Here is a 19,151-nt window from a genome sequence, read left to right as displayed (position 1 = left end):
TTCAGATCAAGCTGCAAGCTGCTGCTGCCACAAAATTTTATTGAAGGGGCTGAGCATATATACCCTAGGGAGGAGGGGGGGGTGGCGGGTAAGGACAGGTGGCGGTCTGGGATTGGCAGCTGCTGTTGCTGGGGGAAGTGGCAGAGGTAAGGTGATTGGTTCTGGCTGTTACTGAGGGAAATAGCAGAAGTAAGGTTAGGAGGCAATGATTGATTGGTGGTCGCACTGACTGCCTGAGGCGTTGGCCGGGCGGTAACTGCGAGAAAGGGCGCGAACCTTCTTCCATGAAGAAGGCTGAGTATGCCGTAGACCGTTACTGTATCAGCTCTGGCAGCCATTATGTGCTCCTTGGTATTGCTGAAGGCAAAGTGCTGTCCTGAATGTCCCCAACAATAATTGAAAGCCAAATATGAAGAAATTTCTAAACACACATGCAAAAAGTCTCATCTACACAATTATTTACATGTTCAGGGCCCTGATTCAAAGACATGGTTCCAGTATAGACATAAAGAACAGACTATGACAATACACTTGGGGAGAAGACTACTGTACTTTCCACTGCATGAAACAAACCAAATGAAGAAATCCCCCCTAGTAGGGACTTCAATATGTAGGTTTTTAAAACTTGGCTTTGATGATCTTGAATGGTAAGAAACAAAATCAAATTGGTTTCCATGTCAATGACCTCAATCACAATGCTTCTAAATTGGCACTCCAATTGGAACAGAGAAATTTTCAAAGAGGATAGTTTTTACAAATGTCTTGTCATATATTTACTACCTTATCTTACAAAAACAAACACTTACCTTTAATCACTTTTAAAAATATATAATAACAAATTTTCCTAAAGATTTTTTAAAAAAACAGAAAACAAAACCAGATTCATCAAAGATAAGTAAAAACTCATTACTTCCCTAAGGTCACTTCTTTCTTTTACTCCTGCTTAAATGCAAAAGCTGATAATTTCTGATTTGTAGAAAGATCTAAAGGTTTTTGCTTTTTAGGCAAATTCAGATTTTCCTTTTCTTTTTCTTTCTGATTTTCTGTTTCATTATTTTCATTGACTGCACGTTTTCGCTTTTTTGCTTCAGCTCCATCACTTGCAGTTCCTCCTTTGGCCTTGTCAGCCCATGCCTTTGTAAAAGTATTGGAGGTAAAGAGAAAAGATTTTTAGGCAGTAACCGAATTAGGTAGGAAATTTTTTTTTCAGGTAACATTCCTGAATTTAAAGAAGCATAATTAGTACTTGAATTGTTAAGCTAATCATTAAGGGTTCTCATTGTTAACAAACATGTTAACATGTTTAAAAATTCACATTGTACCTCTATAATATTTCAATCTAAATTCTACTTGTACATAACCATAATGAGTGCAAAATACTATAATGGAGGGTTCTTTTTAAAAATGCAACTTATTTTGACATAATTGTAGATTCATATGCAGTTGTAAGAAATAATAAAGATCCTGTGTAACCTTTACTCAGTTTCCCCTGACAGTAACATCTTGCAAACTCTAGAATAGTATCATGATCAAGATACTGATATCAATTTAGTCCATGAGTCTCATTCAGAATTCCCCAGTTTTATTCCACTTGTGTGTGTGTGTGTGTGTGTATACTTAGTTCTATTATCAGTCTGTGTACTTACCACACAGTCAAGATACAGAAAGTTCCATCACTACAAGAATTCCTCATGTTGCCCTTTTATAATACCACCCCCAAACCTATCACCCAGACCCTAATTCCTGGCAATCATTAATCTGTTCTTCATCCCTATCATTTTGTCATTTCAGGAATGGTACATAAATGAAGTACATAGTATATATCTTTTGGGACTGGTTTTTATTCATTGAGCAAGAGTCCATTTGTTTCTTCTGTCTCTTAAATCTCTTTTAATCTGTAATAGTTTCTACTACCTCTCCTACTCCGACTTTATTTCCCTTCCCACTTATTTACTGAAGAAAACTGGTCCTTTGAGCTGTAGAGTTTCCCACATTAACAGACTGGATTTAAGTAAATGTTTAGGGTTTACCTTAAAAACACTAATTATATTTTTATTTATTCAAAAGCACATTCACAACTTTTGCCATCTCTCTTCTTCTGTTGCAGTATAAGGTCTTATTCATTCTTTCAGATGTCATTTTATCTAATTCTTCAGAATTTTTATTCTTTCATAAACACGTATTAAAAAGTGAGAAACATGAAGTTCTAATGAGGTTCTAAACGAGGCCAGAGGCGGTTAGACCAGTTTCAAGCTTCCTCATTATGCAATATCTTTATTTATAAAACCCAGTTTATCAAAGCCAAGTATCTAAGTCACTAGGTGCCCATGCTGCAAATGGCATCCCTCGGACAGTGAAGTCTGAGGATTTAATCAATATGTCACATGTATTCCTTCCCCCTAAAACAGAGGGCTGCTCACATGAGAAGCAGTAGGTACAAGCCACCTGTCCTAATTTTTCTACAAAAAGCTGGACTAAACACCTGCTTCTTTTTTTTTCCCAAAGGATATTCTCATTTAGTATTTAATGTATAAGCAGACAGCATTTAAAAATTCTGCCTGCAAGGACTCTTAATTAGTAGTCCAAAGATGTGAATTAACTTCATTTTTATTTATTAATCTTATTACTGCTTAATTTATAACTATTGCACCTTTTCTGGGGGTATTTCCTTAATTTACAATACATAGGACTCATATAAATGTAAACAGTATAATGCCAAAAAATTAACCGGCACTAAATAATAATTTGTACATATCCACATGTTCAAAGCTGGCACCTCATAGTGTTTAATTTCCTCTCCACCAGAGTTTGATACATTCAATTTTCAAAAACAGAAAAAAGCATTTTCTGATAATTTTTAAAACAGAAAATCACTAAGATTGCAGCACAGGTATCCTTACCTTCCTTACTTCAACTGACAATACTCTAAATCGAATCATTCCTTCTTTTATTATGTCTGCTTCATCTGAAAAGTCAGGATTGTCAGTCAAAATATTATTTCTATTTTCTTCCAGCCACATCTGGAACCCAGTCTTTGGCCTAAAATGGTAATTGTGTGAGAAAGCATTTATACTTAAGGCATAGTTTAAGCTACCTTATAATTTTTAAGCTAGTAATTAATCATTAAACTTTGCATCCCTATTACAAAGAAAGAAGATACAATTCCACTTGTTGATACTCATAATACTGAAAATTGCTTAGAGATTGCAGGAATAATGAACTGAAATATTCTTTATAAAGTTGAGTTGAAGGATTACTCATTTGTATTTTCCAATTGTAACAAGTGTGAACTCTGCATTTTCAACTCTTTTATAAAGTTGACAGACCCAGGAGCTCCAAGCCACTTAGGTGTTCTGGCCCAGTACAATTCTTCCTTAGTAGGCTTGTGTCCTTAGTAGAATTTTATATTTCCCAAACTGCTATCTGAAATCTTCACAACTTCTCACCTGTCACCTTATCCTTGCTCTTACAGATGACCTGGGATTAGGGGTCCTTCCCTTTATCATTTTTACTTAAAGCATGGGAATGCCACACTTGCAAATTGTGTTAGAGTTCACTTTCTTTCTTTTTTTTTTTTGTTAAAGATTTATTTTTTATTTATTACTCTCCCCTTCCCTGCCCCCACCCTTAGTTGTCTGTCTCTGTGTCCATTCCCTGTGGATTCTTCTGTGTCCGGTTGTATTCTTGTCAGTGGCAACCTGAATCTGTGTCTTGTTTTGCATCATCTTGTTGTGTCAGCTCTCTGTGTGTGCGGCGCCATTCCTGGGCAGGCTGCACTTTTTTCGTGCTGGGCAGCTCTCCTTACAGGGTGCACTCCTTGCATGTGGGGCTCCCCTACGCGTGGAACACTCCTGTGTGGCACGGCACTCCTTGCGCACATCAGCACTGCACATGGGCCAGCTCATCACACAGGTCACAGGTCAGGAGGCCCTGGGTTTGAACCTTGGACCTCCCTTGTGGTAGGTGGATACCCTATCCATTGGACCAAATACTCTTTCTTAGAGTTCACTTCTAACACAGATTGCCCTTAGGCCACAAGTGAAGGCTTAATGCAAATATTTAGTATTTACTAAGCATTTACTATGTCCAGGCACTGTTCTAAACTCTTTATGCATATTATTTCATGTAATCTGCTCCAATCCTATGTGGTAGGAACCATTAGCATCTCCATTCCATAGATGAAGACACTGAGGTTCAGAGAGATGAAATAACTTACCCAAGTTTATACAGATAGTAAGAAACCTGGGATTCAAGAGCTAGGCGGTTTGAATCCAGAGTTCTCATGTTTAACCTACCAGCTATATTGCCTCCCCCTATATTGTAGATGAACTGATCTGAAACAACTAAAAATTAGTGGTATAAATACAAGGGAAAATATTTATGATACAATTTTAAATGGAAACAAAAATACAAAGTAGGAAATTATATCTCTAATACACAATCCCTATTAAGTATAAAAAATTGACTGATTTTTATTTATCTTTATAATTCCTTTCCAAATTTTCTACAATAAACTTATTTTTAAACATATTAAAAGTATGGCTCTAACCACTTGCCCAATTTCTGAAAATACATAAATTTCAAATAATTGAATGTAATCCTATTTTTAGAAAAATACTAGAAAACAAAACAAAACACCGCAAACAAAAGAAGCAATGCTAAAAAAGAAGCTCTTAAATTTCCAGAAATTAATAAATACACTGTTTATTCAAACTTGGGGTAACGTCTCAGGTCTACCTAATAGCATGCAAACTCCCCAACTGCATCTCAATAGCTCTTTTTAAAAAGAAAAACAAAATTGAACATTTCTCTTCTGAGTCAATATATCAACATCTGTGACAAAAGTTTTGGTCAGACACTGATAGATAATCCTTTAACTAAATTTCAAAAAGTAGGTTTTGGTATCGCCAGCTGATAGTATAAAGAGTTCAATTATCAATCTTCTTAAATGAATTTTTTACTGTTTAATATCTAAATAGAATTTGGAACAAAGTAAGAAAAATAAAAACCACAGCTACTCCATCAAATTAAACTGGTTAACATATTATTAATAAATTAGTGAAATGATGACTTTTTCAATTTAACAGATGCATTTGAAATAAATATAGCAAAGGTCAAGAAATTTGATAACATACTGCATTGGTGAAGAAATGGACAAACAGGAGTTCTCATGTTGCTGGGGGTGTATAATTTGATAAAATATCAATACAGGACAATTTGGCAATATCTATCAGAATTACAAATGCACATTAATTTGAACTGTACAGGAATCCATCTTATAACTGCATTTGCATAAGTGAGAAATGATGTTCATATAGTTATTCATTGCAGTACTGTTTGTATTAGCAAAAGAAATACAACCACCTTTTGGCCACCAGCGAGAGAACTAAATAAATTATAGTATATCCATTCAATGTAATGTAAAAAGACAAAGGAAGCTCTTCATGTAGTAGTAACATGAAATGATCTGCAAAAGCTATTGTTAAGTGAAAAAAAGCAAAGTAGAGAACAATGTATATGTGAAAATTTGTGAAAAACCAAAAAAATAGATAAATATATACAGTTATCTGTATAGGCATAGAAGAATTCTAAAAGGATATACAAGAAATATAATGATTGTTTCTGGAGGGAACTGGATGGGTATGAAAGAGATTTACTTTTCATAACATCATTTTTGTATCTTTTGATTGTTTTCTCCCATGCAAATATAACAAACAGCAAGTTAACTAGAAATACACTGAAACTTGAAAAACTATTAAAGTGTCCCAATAAAATATGTTTAAAACACATATACAATTCATTAAAGCAAATTTTAATAAGTTATATAAATAAAAATTACCTGATACTTGTTTTCCCTTAAAGTCACAAGAGTTCAGGGTGCCCACCACCAGTGCCAATGTATTATTTATAATAATAGATAACATAGTTGCATAATTTTGTATTGCTGCTACTGACATGGCATATTAAGAATGCTAATTTCTCTATGTACTGACCTTTGGTTTTCCGTGTTTTGAGGAGACATAGCTGAGGATTCAGATGAGGAACTTTTAGGATTTTCTTCTTTTACTTCTTCAGTCTTACTGTCTTGAGAAGTTCTTTTCTGGAAATAGGATGCTGCAGATGCCTGTAAAAATAAGCATAGACACTACAATGAAAGCTAGTAGGATTTTATACAAGGTTTTGAAAAATGTGAAGAAACAATACTTATTTAAAATCCTTACACCAATATGTGAAGTCCTGAGGTTCTCATTTGAAAATAGATATGCATGTACACACACTCACAAAATCAAGAAACTATACTTCAAATTACATATTCTCTAAGTAAATATGATGAAACAGAAAAGATACAAAAAAAATTTTTTTTTTGAGGTACTGGGGACTGGGGATTGAACCCGGGACCTCATATGTGAGAAGCCAGCACTCAACTACTAGCCACATTGGCTCCCTGAGTTGGCTTTTTCATTTGTTTTGTTTGTTGTTTGTTTTTGGTTTTCCCTTAAGAGGCACCAGGAACCAAACCCGGGACCTCCTATGTGGGAAGCAGGTACTTAACTGCTTAAGCCACATCTGCTCCCCTAAATCTACTTTACTGATGACAATTCTGGGATGAAATTATGAAAGGAATCAAAATCAGAACACTGAACAAGGAAAGATCAGGGTCAGACACTAGATCAGTAGTTATTAAACAGTGATATGCATCAGAACCATCCAGGAGTTTTCTTTTTTTTAAAATACAGGCAGATGCCTGAGTCCCTGGGGCCTGGGTATGTATGTATGTAAAGTACCTATGTGTGTGTGTATTTAAAGTACCCAGGTTGTTCTAAAGCAAAGTCAGAATTGAGAACTGCGGTCGGTACGTCCTGTCCGGTGGACGACGGGGCAGGAGAGGCCTAGGCTCCTGCGGGGGCTCGCAGGCGTGGAGGGCGTGCGGCAGAGAAACCACCACGGAGACGAGGTGAGCACGCAGGTCTAATTTATTAAGGGAAGTACAGGTGCTTATATAAGGCTATGGGGGAGTGAGCAGGGGGCTGATTGGCTGTGGCCAAAGGGGGATTGGATTGGCGGTGGCGAGCAGTTGGTGGGGGGAAGAGGCAGATTCTAGGTTGGTAAAGGGGCGGCACCGGCGGGAGAGGGGAACAGGGCTGGGAGTGATTGGTAGGGACTAGTTCCTTGCCTTTTATGGTGCGGCTTGTGCTGCGGCTTGACAGTGCAGGAGGGGGGATGTGAGCGTAGGCAGCTTCTGCTGGCTATCAGCAAGCTGGTGTCAGTTGCTGGGCGGGGCCGAGGGCAGTGCGCCCGTTCCATGGCTGAGGGCAGTTCACCCGTTCCAGCCGCCCTACACCCGAGTGGTGGGCTGCGCATATCCGCCACTGGGCGCGGCTATGCTTGCCAGCCAGACTTCAGCCTGCCTCACCTCATCTCCCCCTCTCTTTTTGTTTATGGCCAATGTGGCTGCAGCTATTAGTTTCTGCTGATTTTGGGTATCTCGGAGAGACAGCAGAATGCGATGCACACCATAGAAGACGAGGAAAAGAAGAATACAAAGGAGTCCAATAGACCCATATGCGATGAGGGAAGACAGGGAGAATAAACTAGCCAATTTAAGCAGAAAGGTGCCTGAGGTGTTGTCGGCGCCAGTTGCGGTCGGGAAAAGGTCTCCCCTGGAGGCGTGGGTGAATATAAGGGCATTTTGATAGAGGTCGGGACGGATCTCCGGTGCTACTGGTAGTTGTATTAGACCCTGTGGTGTTAGGGAAAAAGGTGAATAGGAGAGCATCTGGAGGGGGGGTAAGTGAAACGTTGAATGTAACAGATCGGAGCGCTTCCTTCGGGTTGCACGGTAGCTGCAGAGAACAGTTAGTATGATAAATCTTGGGGTAGGTAGGGCTTTCGGGGGTGAGGAAAAGAAAGCCAGGAGGGTGACGGACTGCAGCCCACACGGGTCGTGAAGTGGGCAGGGCGGTGGCTGCGGAGAGGAGGATTAGTAGGGCTACAAGGTTGATGGGCTGGTTAGGCGGGAGGGGAGTTTGTGCTCGGACTCGGCGATAGAGATTGAGGAGCAGTTATTCTTCTGTTGGAGGAATTGGGTCGTCCAGAACGAAGCGCGTCATCTGGTGGATTAGGTGCCTCAGTCGTCGGCGTTCCCTCCTAGTCAGGCGCTGGGTCTGCGGGTGCAGGGCGGATGTTGCGTCCCGGGATCCAGATGGGTTGGGGGGCATCATCTGGGAAAACACAAGCAAACCCTCTCCCTTGGGTGAAGAGGGGGCAGGGCCCCCTCCAAGTATTGCTTTCTGGGTCTTTCCAATAAACAAAGGGGGCTTGTGTGGGCCGGTAGGAGGGCCCCCAGTGCCTATGGAGGGCGGAGAGAACTACTGCCCTATCTAGAAAATCCTAGACAAACTGGAGCTCCTGTGCTTTACCTGAAACATTAAACAAAACTGAAATAAGACAAATAGATCATATGTTGTTTACTGCAGACATGGGGAAATGAAATAGTACCTGCTTAGACTTTGGTTTTGGAATTAGAGGCTTTATAACTGGAGACTTTTCATTATTTGCAGCTCGATTAAGTCCAGTGGATTTCCTGGATGATTTGTTCATATTGTCTAAAATATTAGTTGACCGTGTTGAATTCATTGAAATGGCAGGCTCTTTGGAATTGGCTGATACCTAAAGAGCAAACTAGTTTTAACATTTTATGTTAAGAGTTGGGGGTGGAAGACCCAAGACATTTTTCTTTCAAATTTTTGTTAAGTTTATATTGCAGTCTCATTTTTGAAAATACTAATTGAACATATTTGATATAATCCAAAATAAGACTATATCCTCAAAATACCACAACCCTAAGAAAAACAGGTTTTACCTTTCAAAATTGTAGGTACTTAGAGGAAAGTAGAAAATATAACTCAGCCCAAGTGTGAACTGGTGCTGTGTTCTTTTTTGTGTTTTTGTAATAATTTGCTTAGTCTTTAAAGCCTCCAAATCTTGGGGTGGTCATCTGGTCATTTGGAAATATTTCTCTTTAAGAGATGTATTTAGGTAATAGAAAATATCACTGGAAAGAGTTTACCTTGAAGGGGTTTACTCGTCCTTGGATGCTTGAGATTGCTGCACCTTTCACAAGCAGAAAAGAAACCCTCACTTAATAGTGGTAAACAAAAAATTATGATTTTCGTAATACTAGATGGAATATTTTTACATGAAAATATTTGCATTTTGCAACTAGAAAAGTATTACCGATTGTAGGATGATCCTTTTCCTACTTTTAAGACAAAATAAAAGCTTTTAGATAGGAACTAGCCCAACTTGCATCTGTCAAACATACAAATCCAGTATATATAGATCTATCCTTCTCTCCTGTTACCATGGAAGAAATGGTGCCTTATTTCAGCTAAAGTTAATCCCTCTACTTGTGCTCTAGCCCCCAACCCCCTCCTGCTTTCTTAAGAAACTTATGAACTGATTCCCTCTCCCTATATCTTGCACTTTGTCTCCCATATTTAAAAAAAAAATCCTCTCTACCCCACATCCCTGCTAGCTACCATTTTCTCACCTCTCTCTACAGCCAAACTTTTCAATAACTATCTACATTACTATTCCCATTTCCTCACTGCTCATACATTCCTCCATCCAATATAATATGGATTCTAGCCCTATTACCCTACAGAATCTGCTCTAGCTAAGGCCCCAATGACTTTTATGTGGCCAAATCTGGTGGATTTCAGTCCTCATTTTGACTTCTCACCAAAATTCATATAGCTGATGGTTACTTTGCTCTTGGTACTCTCTCCTCTCCTGACTTCTGGGATACCACATTCTCCAGGCTTATCTACCTTCTCTCTGGACCATCAGTTTCATTCTCTTTCAAGGGTTCCTCCTCCTCCTCCTCTTCCTCACATGATATCTAAATGTTGGAACTTCCCTAGGCCTATGCCCATTTTTCTTCTCACTCTACATCTCCTAGTGCTCATTCATCCATGCCCATGGTTTTAAATGATATACTTAGGCCAATGATTTTCACTTTATATCTCCAACCCAGACTACTTTACTGAGCTCCTGACCCAAACATCCAACTGCCTGTGCAACAGATGTCACATTCCATGTGATCATCTTTTTTTTTAAAAAAGATTTATTTTATTTATTTCTCTCCCCTTCCCCCCAACTGTCTGCTCTCTGTGTCCATTTGCTGTGTGTTCTTCTGAGTCTGCTTGTATTATCTGGCGGCACCAGGAAACAGTGTCTCTTTTTTGTTGCATCATCTTGCTATGTCAGCTCTGTGTGTGTGTGGTACCATTCCTGGGCAAGCTGCGCTTTCTTCACGTGGGGTTCTTCTCGCAGGGCGCGCTTCTTGCGCATGGAGCAGCCCTATGTAGGGGACACCCCTGCATGGCATGGCACTCTTTGCACATGGCAGCACTGTGTGTGGGCTAGCTCGCCACTCAGGTCAGGAGGCCCTGGGGATCAAACCCTGGATCCTCCATATGGTAGGCGGATACGCTTATCAGTTCAGCCACATCTGCTTCCCCCATGTGATTATCTTATAGTAATTCATCAGTTTCCTAAAACCTACTTCTCTCCAGTGTTTCCTGAGTCAGTAAATGGCACTACCAGTCACTCAAGTACTCAAGCCAGAAACAGAGTCATTCTTCACATCCTGAATCCTCGTACTTTACTTCTTTCTTAGAAATACCTCTTCAATTCTTCCCATTCTTTCTACTCTAACTACCACTACTCTAGTTCAAGTCACTATTCAATCTCACTGTACTGCCTCAGCAGATGCCTTACATCTTTCCTTAGCACAGTGTGCCATGCCAAACCCTGCTTAAAATGTACAGCAGCTTCCCAGTAATCTTAGCTAAAGATTAAAACCCTTACTAAGGCCTGCATGATTTGGCTCCTGCCATCGCTCCAAAACTGTTCAGCACCACTTCCCTTTGTCCTCTATACTCTTCACACATACCTTTGTATACAATCTTAACACATGCTGTTCCTAAATGCTTTTCCCCAGCCCCCTTTTTAAAAAAATTTTTTTTAATTTTTTTTTTTTAAAAAGACACATGGATCACACAAAATTTTGCATTAAAAAATATAAGAGGTTCCCATACATCCCACTCCCCACACTCCTCCTCACTCCTCCCACATTGACAACTTCATTAGTGTGGTACATTCATTGCATTTGATGGGTATATTTTGGAGCATTGCTACACAGCATGGATTACAGTTTATGTCGTAGCTTACACTCTCTCCCAGTTCATTCAGTGGGTTACGGCAGGATATATATCTGCAACTGTCCCTGCAATATCATTGAGGACAACTCCAAGTCCCGAAAATGCGCCCCAGTATCACACCTTTTTCCCTCTCCTTGCCTTCAGCAACTCCCGTGGCCACTGTCTCAGTATCAACGATACAACTTCTTCCATTGCTAGAGTCATAATATTTCTATAGTAGAAGACCAGTAAGTGTACTCTAATCTATATTTTATTTTTCTAACAGGGAGGTAGTTAGCTCACAGGGAGGTGAGGATGGTCAACCACCACACCAGGAAACCGAGAGAGTCTAGAGCTACAAGCAGGAGAATTCCATTTATCAGCCATGTGGGATCTAAACCCCTTCTCGATTTAAAGGTGGAGTGCACATCACGATCCCAGTGTCCTCAGCCCCTTTTCTTGCCCTCCTCTGCCTACCTGACTCTTACTTGTCCTTGAGATCTTAGGTTTAAGGGCTCCTCTCCTAAAAGGCCTTCCCTGAGGTCCTTACCTGACCCCCACCACTCAATAGACTACAGCTACCTGTTATATATAATTTTACTACTCAGTAAACTTTTTTAAAGTTAATTTTTTATCAAAGTAACATATGCACATAATTTAAATAGTGAAATAGTATTCTACGATTTATGCTAAAAAAAAAATCCAGCAGTACTCTGCTTTAACTTTCTCTATCCCTCAGTCCCACTTACCAAGGCATTGACTTTCAACTCCTTTTAATGGTTTCACCAACGTCCTGAATGTCTCCTTAGTGATACCCAGAAATCTTACAACTACATGCTCGTTATCTGTCTTTCCTGTTGGGCTTAAACAGTACTAGGGTGGGGATCAACCATGAATGTCTGCTTGCCTTCTGAATCTTACATCCATCTAGCCTAATGCCTGGCACACAATAAGTACTTAATAAATATTTGTTAAATGATCGGTTTTCACAAACATCATCTTTGATAAAAATAAAAATAAAACAAACCCTAGAGCACAGGGCATATTTGAGTAGAGGTATCCCTTTAAAGACTATTTCCAAAATTTCCTTGGTATTACAAATATTACAAATATTTCTCACCTGTCATAACAGCTGGCATATCAGGGGAATCTGTATTTTTGGAAAATGAGTTCTGTCCTATAGAAAAATTAGAAAAAGTGTAAAAGGAGAGGATAAAGGCATCCTCTATATTCAACATATAGGAAAAGTATTTCACAGGAGTAAGGATGGATATTCAATTTCCCTCAGCCAAGTAAAACGGAGAAAGCCACACCATGACATTCCTCATCTTCTATTGCCTTGAAAATATATCCACTATGCTTACTTATTTCAGGTTTTTCTTCTGCTTCATCAGCTTCTCTAGTGTCCTCTGTATCATCTTCAACTTGACTTCTGAGCCTTGGCTGGCTCCATTCTGTAGCAGTATTACTATAACTGAAAGACAAAAAGATATTTGATATAGAGGTATGCAAAGACCAATTTAATTTTCAGGAGAGTAAGGGAAAATTCAAACAAATGAATATTTTTTTCTGACCCAGCATTCAGCTTTTTCCTGAAATCCTCCTCTTCCTCTTCCTCCTCTTCCTCCTGGGTTGCTGCCAATTCTGCTGCCTTCTCTACAGCCAGTTCACTAAGTCTTTGGGCCAATATTAATCTCCGAGAACGAGAGGCATATTTAATGGCTAAATTCACAGCATTTTGAGTCATTAGATCAGCAAGTTCCACACAACGAAATTCCCGCTCCAGTTTACAAGAAAGCTAACCCAAAAAGGAAAACGAAAACAAAAAAAGAAAAAATCAAATGTCAAGTGAAAGGTCTTTGTTTTTTTTAAAATAAGAGACAAACTACTGGTAAAACAGAAACAACAGTTTCTAGATATTATATCTCATTGATTCGATGATGCACATTTTTACAATTTTAACATCTCTATAATTGGGACGTGTCTTAACACTCAGTAGTGGATCAGAGGTTAATTGGCAGCATTTTTCTTGTCTCAAATGGTTTTTAAAATAATGGTGCATTTTACAGTGAATGGTGGCTTAGATTTGCAGAAATATGGCTTATCATTTCAAGTTATAGTTGAAAGGAGATTAAAAGACTAATTTAAAATTCAAATGTGGCTCTCTTAAATTTGTTTTCCAGTCCACCTTGCCCCGCAAAGGAGGGTAGAAAACTCAAAGATAAATTCAAATAAATCAGTAACTACTTAGCCCAGAAATGGCATTCAAATACTGCTCAGTGGATTTGGGTGAGAATAAGTAGAATTTCTTTACAGGAGATTTAATGTGCAGTTAAGTTGAGTATCAATGACTACAGACTAGATCGTGAGGGTGCTAGGAAAAACAAAAAGGGAGGTAGCTTATTCCTGTCATATGATCTTAGATACAAGGTAGTATTTTAAAATTGCAATTGCAACATCAACTGGGTAACAACTTTTAAGGGAGAAAAAGACCACTGGATATGACTTAGGTATACTAGGCTGTGGTGGTAATAGGATTACTTCATATACCCTTAAGAAATTCAATTTACAGAAAACCATTTAACTTTAATTTTTCCATTTATTTATTTTACTTACCGCAAGCATTTTCATTAAAAGCTCCTGCTGTTCTTTTATTGCTTGATTTTTAGTGTTCTCTTCATATTCATAACCATTTTTAGCTAAATAATCAAGGTGGTTGTGAAACATAACTGAACGCCAGAATTGTTCCTACAAAAATGAAAAGGAATTTCTTAGAGCCAACTATCATCTTAATACCTGGCAAGTGTTAAATATTGTCTTAAGATACTTGTTTCTGAATATTTTCTGAAATCTTCCTTTCTATAGTTTATTTTACAATTTAAGGCCCAGTGTGATACTATGCCTTGACTTTATTAAAAAAGGGAGGGGGGAGGAGAACAGCATTTCAAAGTTTCCTAGCTATTAGAACGGATGCACAGAGAACTCAGTAAATTAGGTTTTTAGAAAGGAAAATGATTCTTATTTAGAGCAACTAATTGCAAGTTTACAAATGACTTTTGATGACACAGGGCTTGAACTATAAGGCAAGCAAGGTTATGACATGAAATTCACGGAGGTACTCCCAAAGGCACAACCCTGAGGATGAGTTCCTCATTCTAGTGAGGCCCTGATGAACACACCAATTCTGTCACAAAGACCCCTTGAAGCAGTGATCACAGAGGACTTGAAGATTATAAGCAGTACTTTTCTCTCCCTGCTACCATTATTTAATTATTAAGTAATATTAACTAAATATTAAGTAATGAATACTTGACACTAGTCCTGATAATTTTTAAATGCCTGCATCATAGGCAATGCCTGTGTTTTGCCAAGTTAAGCGTGTCCAGGTAAGATTTCCACATACCTCCATTTGTCCTTTCTCTGTTGCAATCTGACAGTAAGGAAGCTTAAAGTTTAATATGACTACAGCAGGGCGTGGAAGGGTGGGAGGAAACCGAGAACCTTTACAAGGAATGCACCTGTCAACAAAGAAAAAGTCCCACCATAAAATCTCTGAAATGTTGTAAAAACTGCTAAAAGATAAATATTCTAGAAGTTAGTGACTTGGAATAATGTTATTCCAATAACTGGTTTAATAATATACAGCAGCAAAAAACAAACAAATAAATAAATAAAAAACAGTAATATATAGAAAGCTCCTTTTTTACAAAAAATGTTTTGGGCTTGAACAGACACAAAAACTATACCTCCATGCATTTCAAGAATTTCAAAAACCTCTTCTTATATTAGCTTTATTGAAAAGCAATCACTAAAAGTGAAATCAGCCCTCTACATTTTCTTTAGCAAAGTTCTCACTTTTAAACACCTGTCATGGGATCCATGTTATAAAAGAGATCACCCTAAGATAAAATGTTGATGAAGCGTATTCACTTTCATTCATCAGTTTGGGAATAATAGTTCTGCTGATACAAAGTGAAAGAGAAAAGTAAAAGATGGTGAAATGTCCAATACAGATGAGTGTTCATTAGCTACTGGCAAGAGAGGAGCAGAAAATCAAGTAACATTTAAAAGGCTGTAATTTATATCTGCTCTATTAATACTAAATGAAAAGATTGTTTTATATGCTAATAGCGCAATGAGCAAGGACTTTGTCTACTGAACCTTTTCTGACTAGGCTCTATGTAAGGCATTCAAAGATGCCATCCTCATGTGAGTACTAGTGCAATTTATTAACTAAAAAGTATTTGTTAATCATTGAATGATTTATATAGTTACAGTACTCTTTCAACTTTGGTATTCAAAATTATTTATAAGAAAATCAGGGGGGCGGATTTGGCCCAGTGGTTAGGGTGTCCATCTACCACATGGGAGGTCCGCGGTTCAAACCCTGGGCCTCCTTGACCCATGTGGAGCTGGCCCACGTGCAGTGCTGATGCGTGCAAGGAGTGCCCTGCCACGCAAGGGTGTCCCCCGCGTAGGGGGGCCCCACGTGCAAGGAGTGCGCCCCGTACAGTAAGGAGAGTCACCCAGCACCAAAGAAAGTGCAGCCTGCCCAGGAATGGCGCCACACTCACGGAGAACTGACGCAGCAAGATGACACCAAGAAAAGAGGCACAGATTCCCGTGCCGCTGACAACAGAAGCAGACAAAAAGAACACGTAGCAAATGGACACAGAGAACAGACAACAGGGCGGGGGGGGGGGAAGGGAGAGAAATAAATAAAAAAATAAATCTTTAAAAAAAAAAATCACTGGAAAACCACAATTGTACACCGCTGGCAAAATTATCTAATTTTCATACAGTCATTTTAAAAACACAGTCAAATATCTTGTTCAATGCTTTCTGATTGCCATCCATTTAATTTATAGCAATCTTCTAGTCAGGCTTTAAGTTATGACATTCTTAAAGGGAAAAACGCTAACTAGAAATTAGGCCCTTATGTTTAAAGTTTTTTTCATAAGTATCACCTAGTATTATTAAATATCCGCAAGAAAAATTTAAAAATACATGGGAATACCCGAGGACCTTTTTCAAACCACAGAGGCCCCCTTCACACTGAGATTCAAATATACCTTTCCTTCTGTTTGTGACTATACAGTAAAGATACAAATATGTTTTTAAAGATCTAATCCTTTCAAACATGCAATCTCATTTTTTCTTTCCTCCTTCCCTTTTATGATTTCATACTAATTGGTGGTTTTCACCACACTGTGAGGGGTGTCACAAGACATTGTAAAATCTCTTGTGACAATTGTCCTGCACCTACCTATTCACAAAAACCACTGGTTTACTAATCATGCAAACAGAAATAACAGAAGATATACACATTCACAAAGAATGAACCTAAGACATACATATGTACAATAACAAAACTAAGAAAATTTGGAGTAATGTTAATTGCCTGAATGGACTTTTTTCTACAAAGTGACTTCTACTGTCTTGTTTAAAAACATTTTACACATCAAATTCTTTATTGATTTAGGCATAGTAAGCAATTATCACAAAGAAAAAGGAAAAATTGACTAGGATGTTATTAACAGTTATTTTCTAAGCCACATTCATGCCAAAGCAGAGCTCCAATTCACATTTCTTATCCTTTTCTTAGCCTAAAGACTTGAACTATAAGATCTTTTCTTTTTTAAATATCCTGTTCCCTGAGAAATAAGAGGGAAAAAAACAAACTCATTTTGACTGCTCATTTGGTGGGTTTTCCCTACTAGGAAGGAGTTTCCTGAAATCTATGTGGCTAAACCATCTGGAGGAAGAAATGTTAAAAAATAAACCACAATTTACTAAGGACACAAAATTACTTCAATTCTTTCTAAAATAGGTTGCAAAATCTGTTCTCTTGTTATATGAAAGAATGTTTGAAAAATACCAAACTGGAGAAAATCGGGGCCAATACCCAGACTAATCACCCACCATGCACTTCAGGTCAGCATGTTTTCCTTTCTCTTCTGTGTGGATGGGACTCTCACCTGCATTCAGACTTTGTTCACACATCTTTTAAAGCGCTTAGTTAGGAGTAGCAGATTAATTTTACAAGCTTGCCTACTGGGGCCCAAAATCTTATTTATCTTTGTGTAGTATAGTACGTGCAGTCAGTGCTATAACAGATGCTTGTTTTTAATAAATGAAAACAACTAGAAAAAAATCTAGTTTTCAAGTACATTAAATAACTCAAGAGTTTTTAAAAACAAAAAAGAAAAGCAAGGAGGGAAGGATGGACAGCAGTCAAGTAATTGCTGTTTGTGGAGTGCAAATTAGATTGTAGCACAACAAAATTAGTTAACTCTCAGATATGTATTAACTGGCAGTGGTCATTAAAAACATTTACAGGAAACAGTAAAGGCACTTTTGGTAAACAAGTCTGTTTCAAAAGGAGATGGAGTGATACCTCTATAAATCAGTAATTTCTCATCTTCACAATTAAAGACAGGTACTTTGTGCTGACTCACATGAATTTAAAAGAACTTTTTTTTTTAAACAAAATGACCTCCTTTATAATGGTTCCCTGTCCAAAAACAAAGTATAAATACTGCTGAATCTGGATGAGAAAATGCATTTGAAATGAAAAGATGAAACAGGTATCATTAGCCATGAAATACAAGGCTAAATGTCTTTAAAGGTGGTAAGAAAAATTACTGTTTTTAATAACTAATACTCAATGAATGTTCACTAAATGCTAGGTAATGTTCTGAATACTTTCTGTGTACTAATTTATTTCATCTTCACAACTAATTTGTGAGCTGGGTACTAATATCACCCTGGTTTTAGAGCCATTGAAACAGGCAGAGAGAGTCTAGGTGGCACGGCCAGAGCTACACTGTGAGCATCTCAGCCAGGACATCACAGCAGGAAATATGACGTCACTAGGCCTTTCCAAAGGAGCACATGGCTCCCAATCTGTATCACAAAGAGAGCAAATGGAAGTATTAGAGATTTAAATAAATATAAGGATGGATTTCTTGATAGCAAGGTTGGGTCTCATTAAACACAGCAGTAGCTGCTAAAAGTAGATGTAGAATTTTCTGCCCTGGCTTTCATGTATCTCTATCCATCAGAAGGAAATTAATCATCTCTAGATATGTCTAAATATAAGCAAAGCTGGTGTGAAAAGTGCAATGACCCATACTGAAAGTGTAATTCCAATCTTTGAAAAACACTGTTATACAAGTTATTCTTCCAGGAAAAACAAAATGAAACTCCTGAAATTGATGTATTATAATATATACAAATAAATATATTTTAATGAAGTCTTTTCAGTTTATCTTTTTGATGTTTCAAAGTAGATACCTGGTTTTTTGTTGTTGTTTTTTTAAGATTTATTTATTTCTCTCCCCTTCCCCCCCACCCCAGTTGCTGTTCTCTGTGTCTATTTGCTGCGTTGTCTTTGTCCGCTTCTGTTGTCGTCAGCAGCACGGGAATCTGTGTTTCTTTTTGCTGCGTCAACTTGTTGAGTCATTTCTCCTTGTGGGTGGCGCCATTCTTAGGCAGGCTGCATTTTCTTTGGTGCTGGGCGGCTCTCCTTACGGGGCGCACTCCTTGCGCGTGGGGCTCCCCTACGCGGGGCACACCCCTGCGTGGTATGGCACTCCTTGGGCGCATCAGCACTGCGCATGGGCCAGCTGCACACGGGATACCTGGTTTTGAAACCATTTGCATATTGAGCAAATTCTGTTGTATAAGACTTTCCTCAGTAATTATGAGGATTACAATAAGCTGGTCCTTAAAGGAGATATTTTTAGTCTTTCATTCTGATTACCAACTCAACTCTCATTGTTCCTATATTTCATTACAGAAAATATGGGAAGTTTTCTGCTACTAACTACCTGTGTGATCTCAAACAAGTTACTTAATGTTTTCAGACCTCAGTCCTCTTGTGTAAAAACTTGGGAAAAGGGTGTGGCGTGGTGAAGGCAGGGAGCACAGGAACTAGACTTC

The 19,151-nt window shown here is 38.3% G+C and overlaps 1 protein-coding gene across 2 annotated transcripts in view; it reads right to left on the bottom strand.

Annotated features, from left to right (window-relative positions):
• WDHD1 (WD repeat and HMG-box DNA binding protein 1) overlaps positions 1–19,151 on the bottom strand; it is a 76,458-nt gene continuing 57,307 nt past the window's right edge. The window contains exons 16-25 of one of the 2 annotated variants that reach the window (XR_011648338.1): positions 14,611–14,725; positions 13,824–13,955; positions 12,782–13,005; positions 12,572–12,681; positions 12,328–12,384; positions 9,071–9,114; positions 8,500–8,670; positions 5,994–8,222; positions 2,901–3,039; positions 1–1,134 (exon numbers count right to left, since the gene is read on the bottom strand). Coding sequence is in view for 1 of the 2 variants with exons in the window: in XM_058293404.2 (XP_058149387.1) it covers positions 934–1,134; positions 2,901–3,039; positions 5,994–6,124; positions 8,500–8,670; positions 9,071–9,114; positions 12,328–12,384; positions 12,572–12,681; positions 12,782–13,005; positions 13,824–13,955; positions 14,611–14,725 (1,324 nt within the window). In the remaining variant the exon portion in view is untranslated. The remainder of the gene's footprint in view (positions 1,135–2,900; positions 3,040–5,993; positions 8,223–8,499; positions 8,671–9,070; positions 9,115–12,327; positions 12,385–12,571; positions 12,682–12,781; positions 13,006–13,823; positions 13,956–14,610; positions 14,726–19,151) is intronic. The other variant, XM_058293404.2, reaches the window with a different exon arrangement.

The sequence above is a fragment of the Dasypus novemcinctus genome, chromosome 3 (genome assembly GCF_030445035.2).
Source record: "Dasypus novemcinctus isolate mDasNov1 chromosome 3, mDasNov1.1.hap2, whole genome shotgun sequence".
In the NCBI taxonomy this organism is placed as follows: domain Eukaryota; kingdom Metazoa; phylum Chordata; class Mammalia; order Cingulata; family Dasypodidae; genus Dasypus; species Dasypus novemcinctus.
The sequence above is the reverse complement of the archived record's forward strand: the minus strand, read 5'-3'. Positions and strand labels throughout refer to the sequence as shown.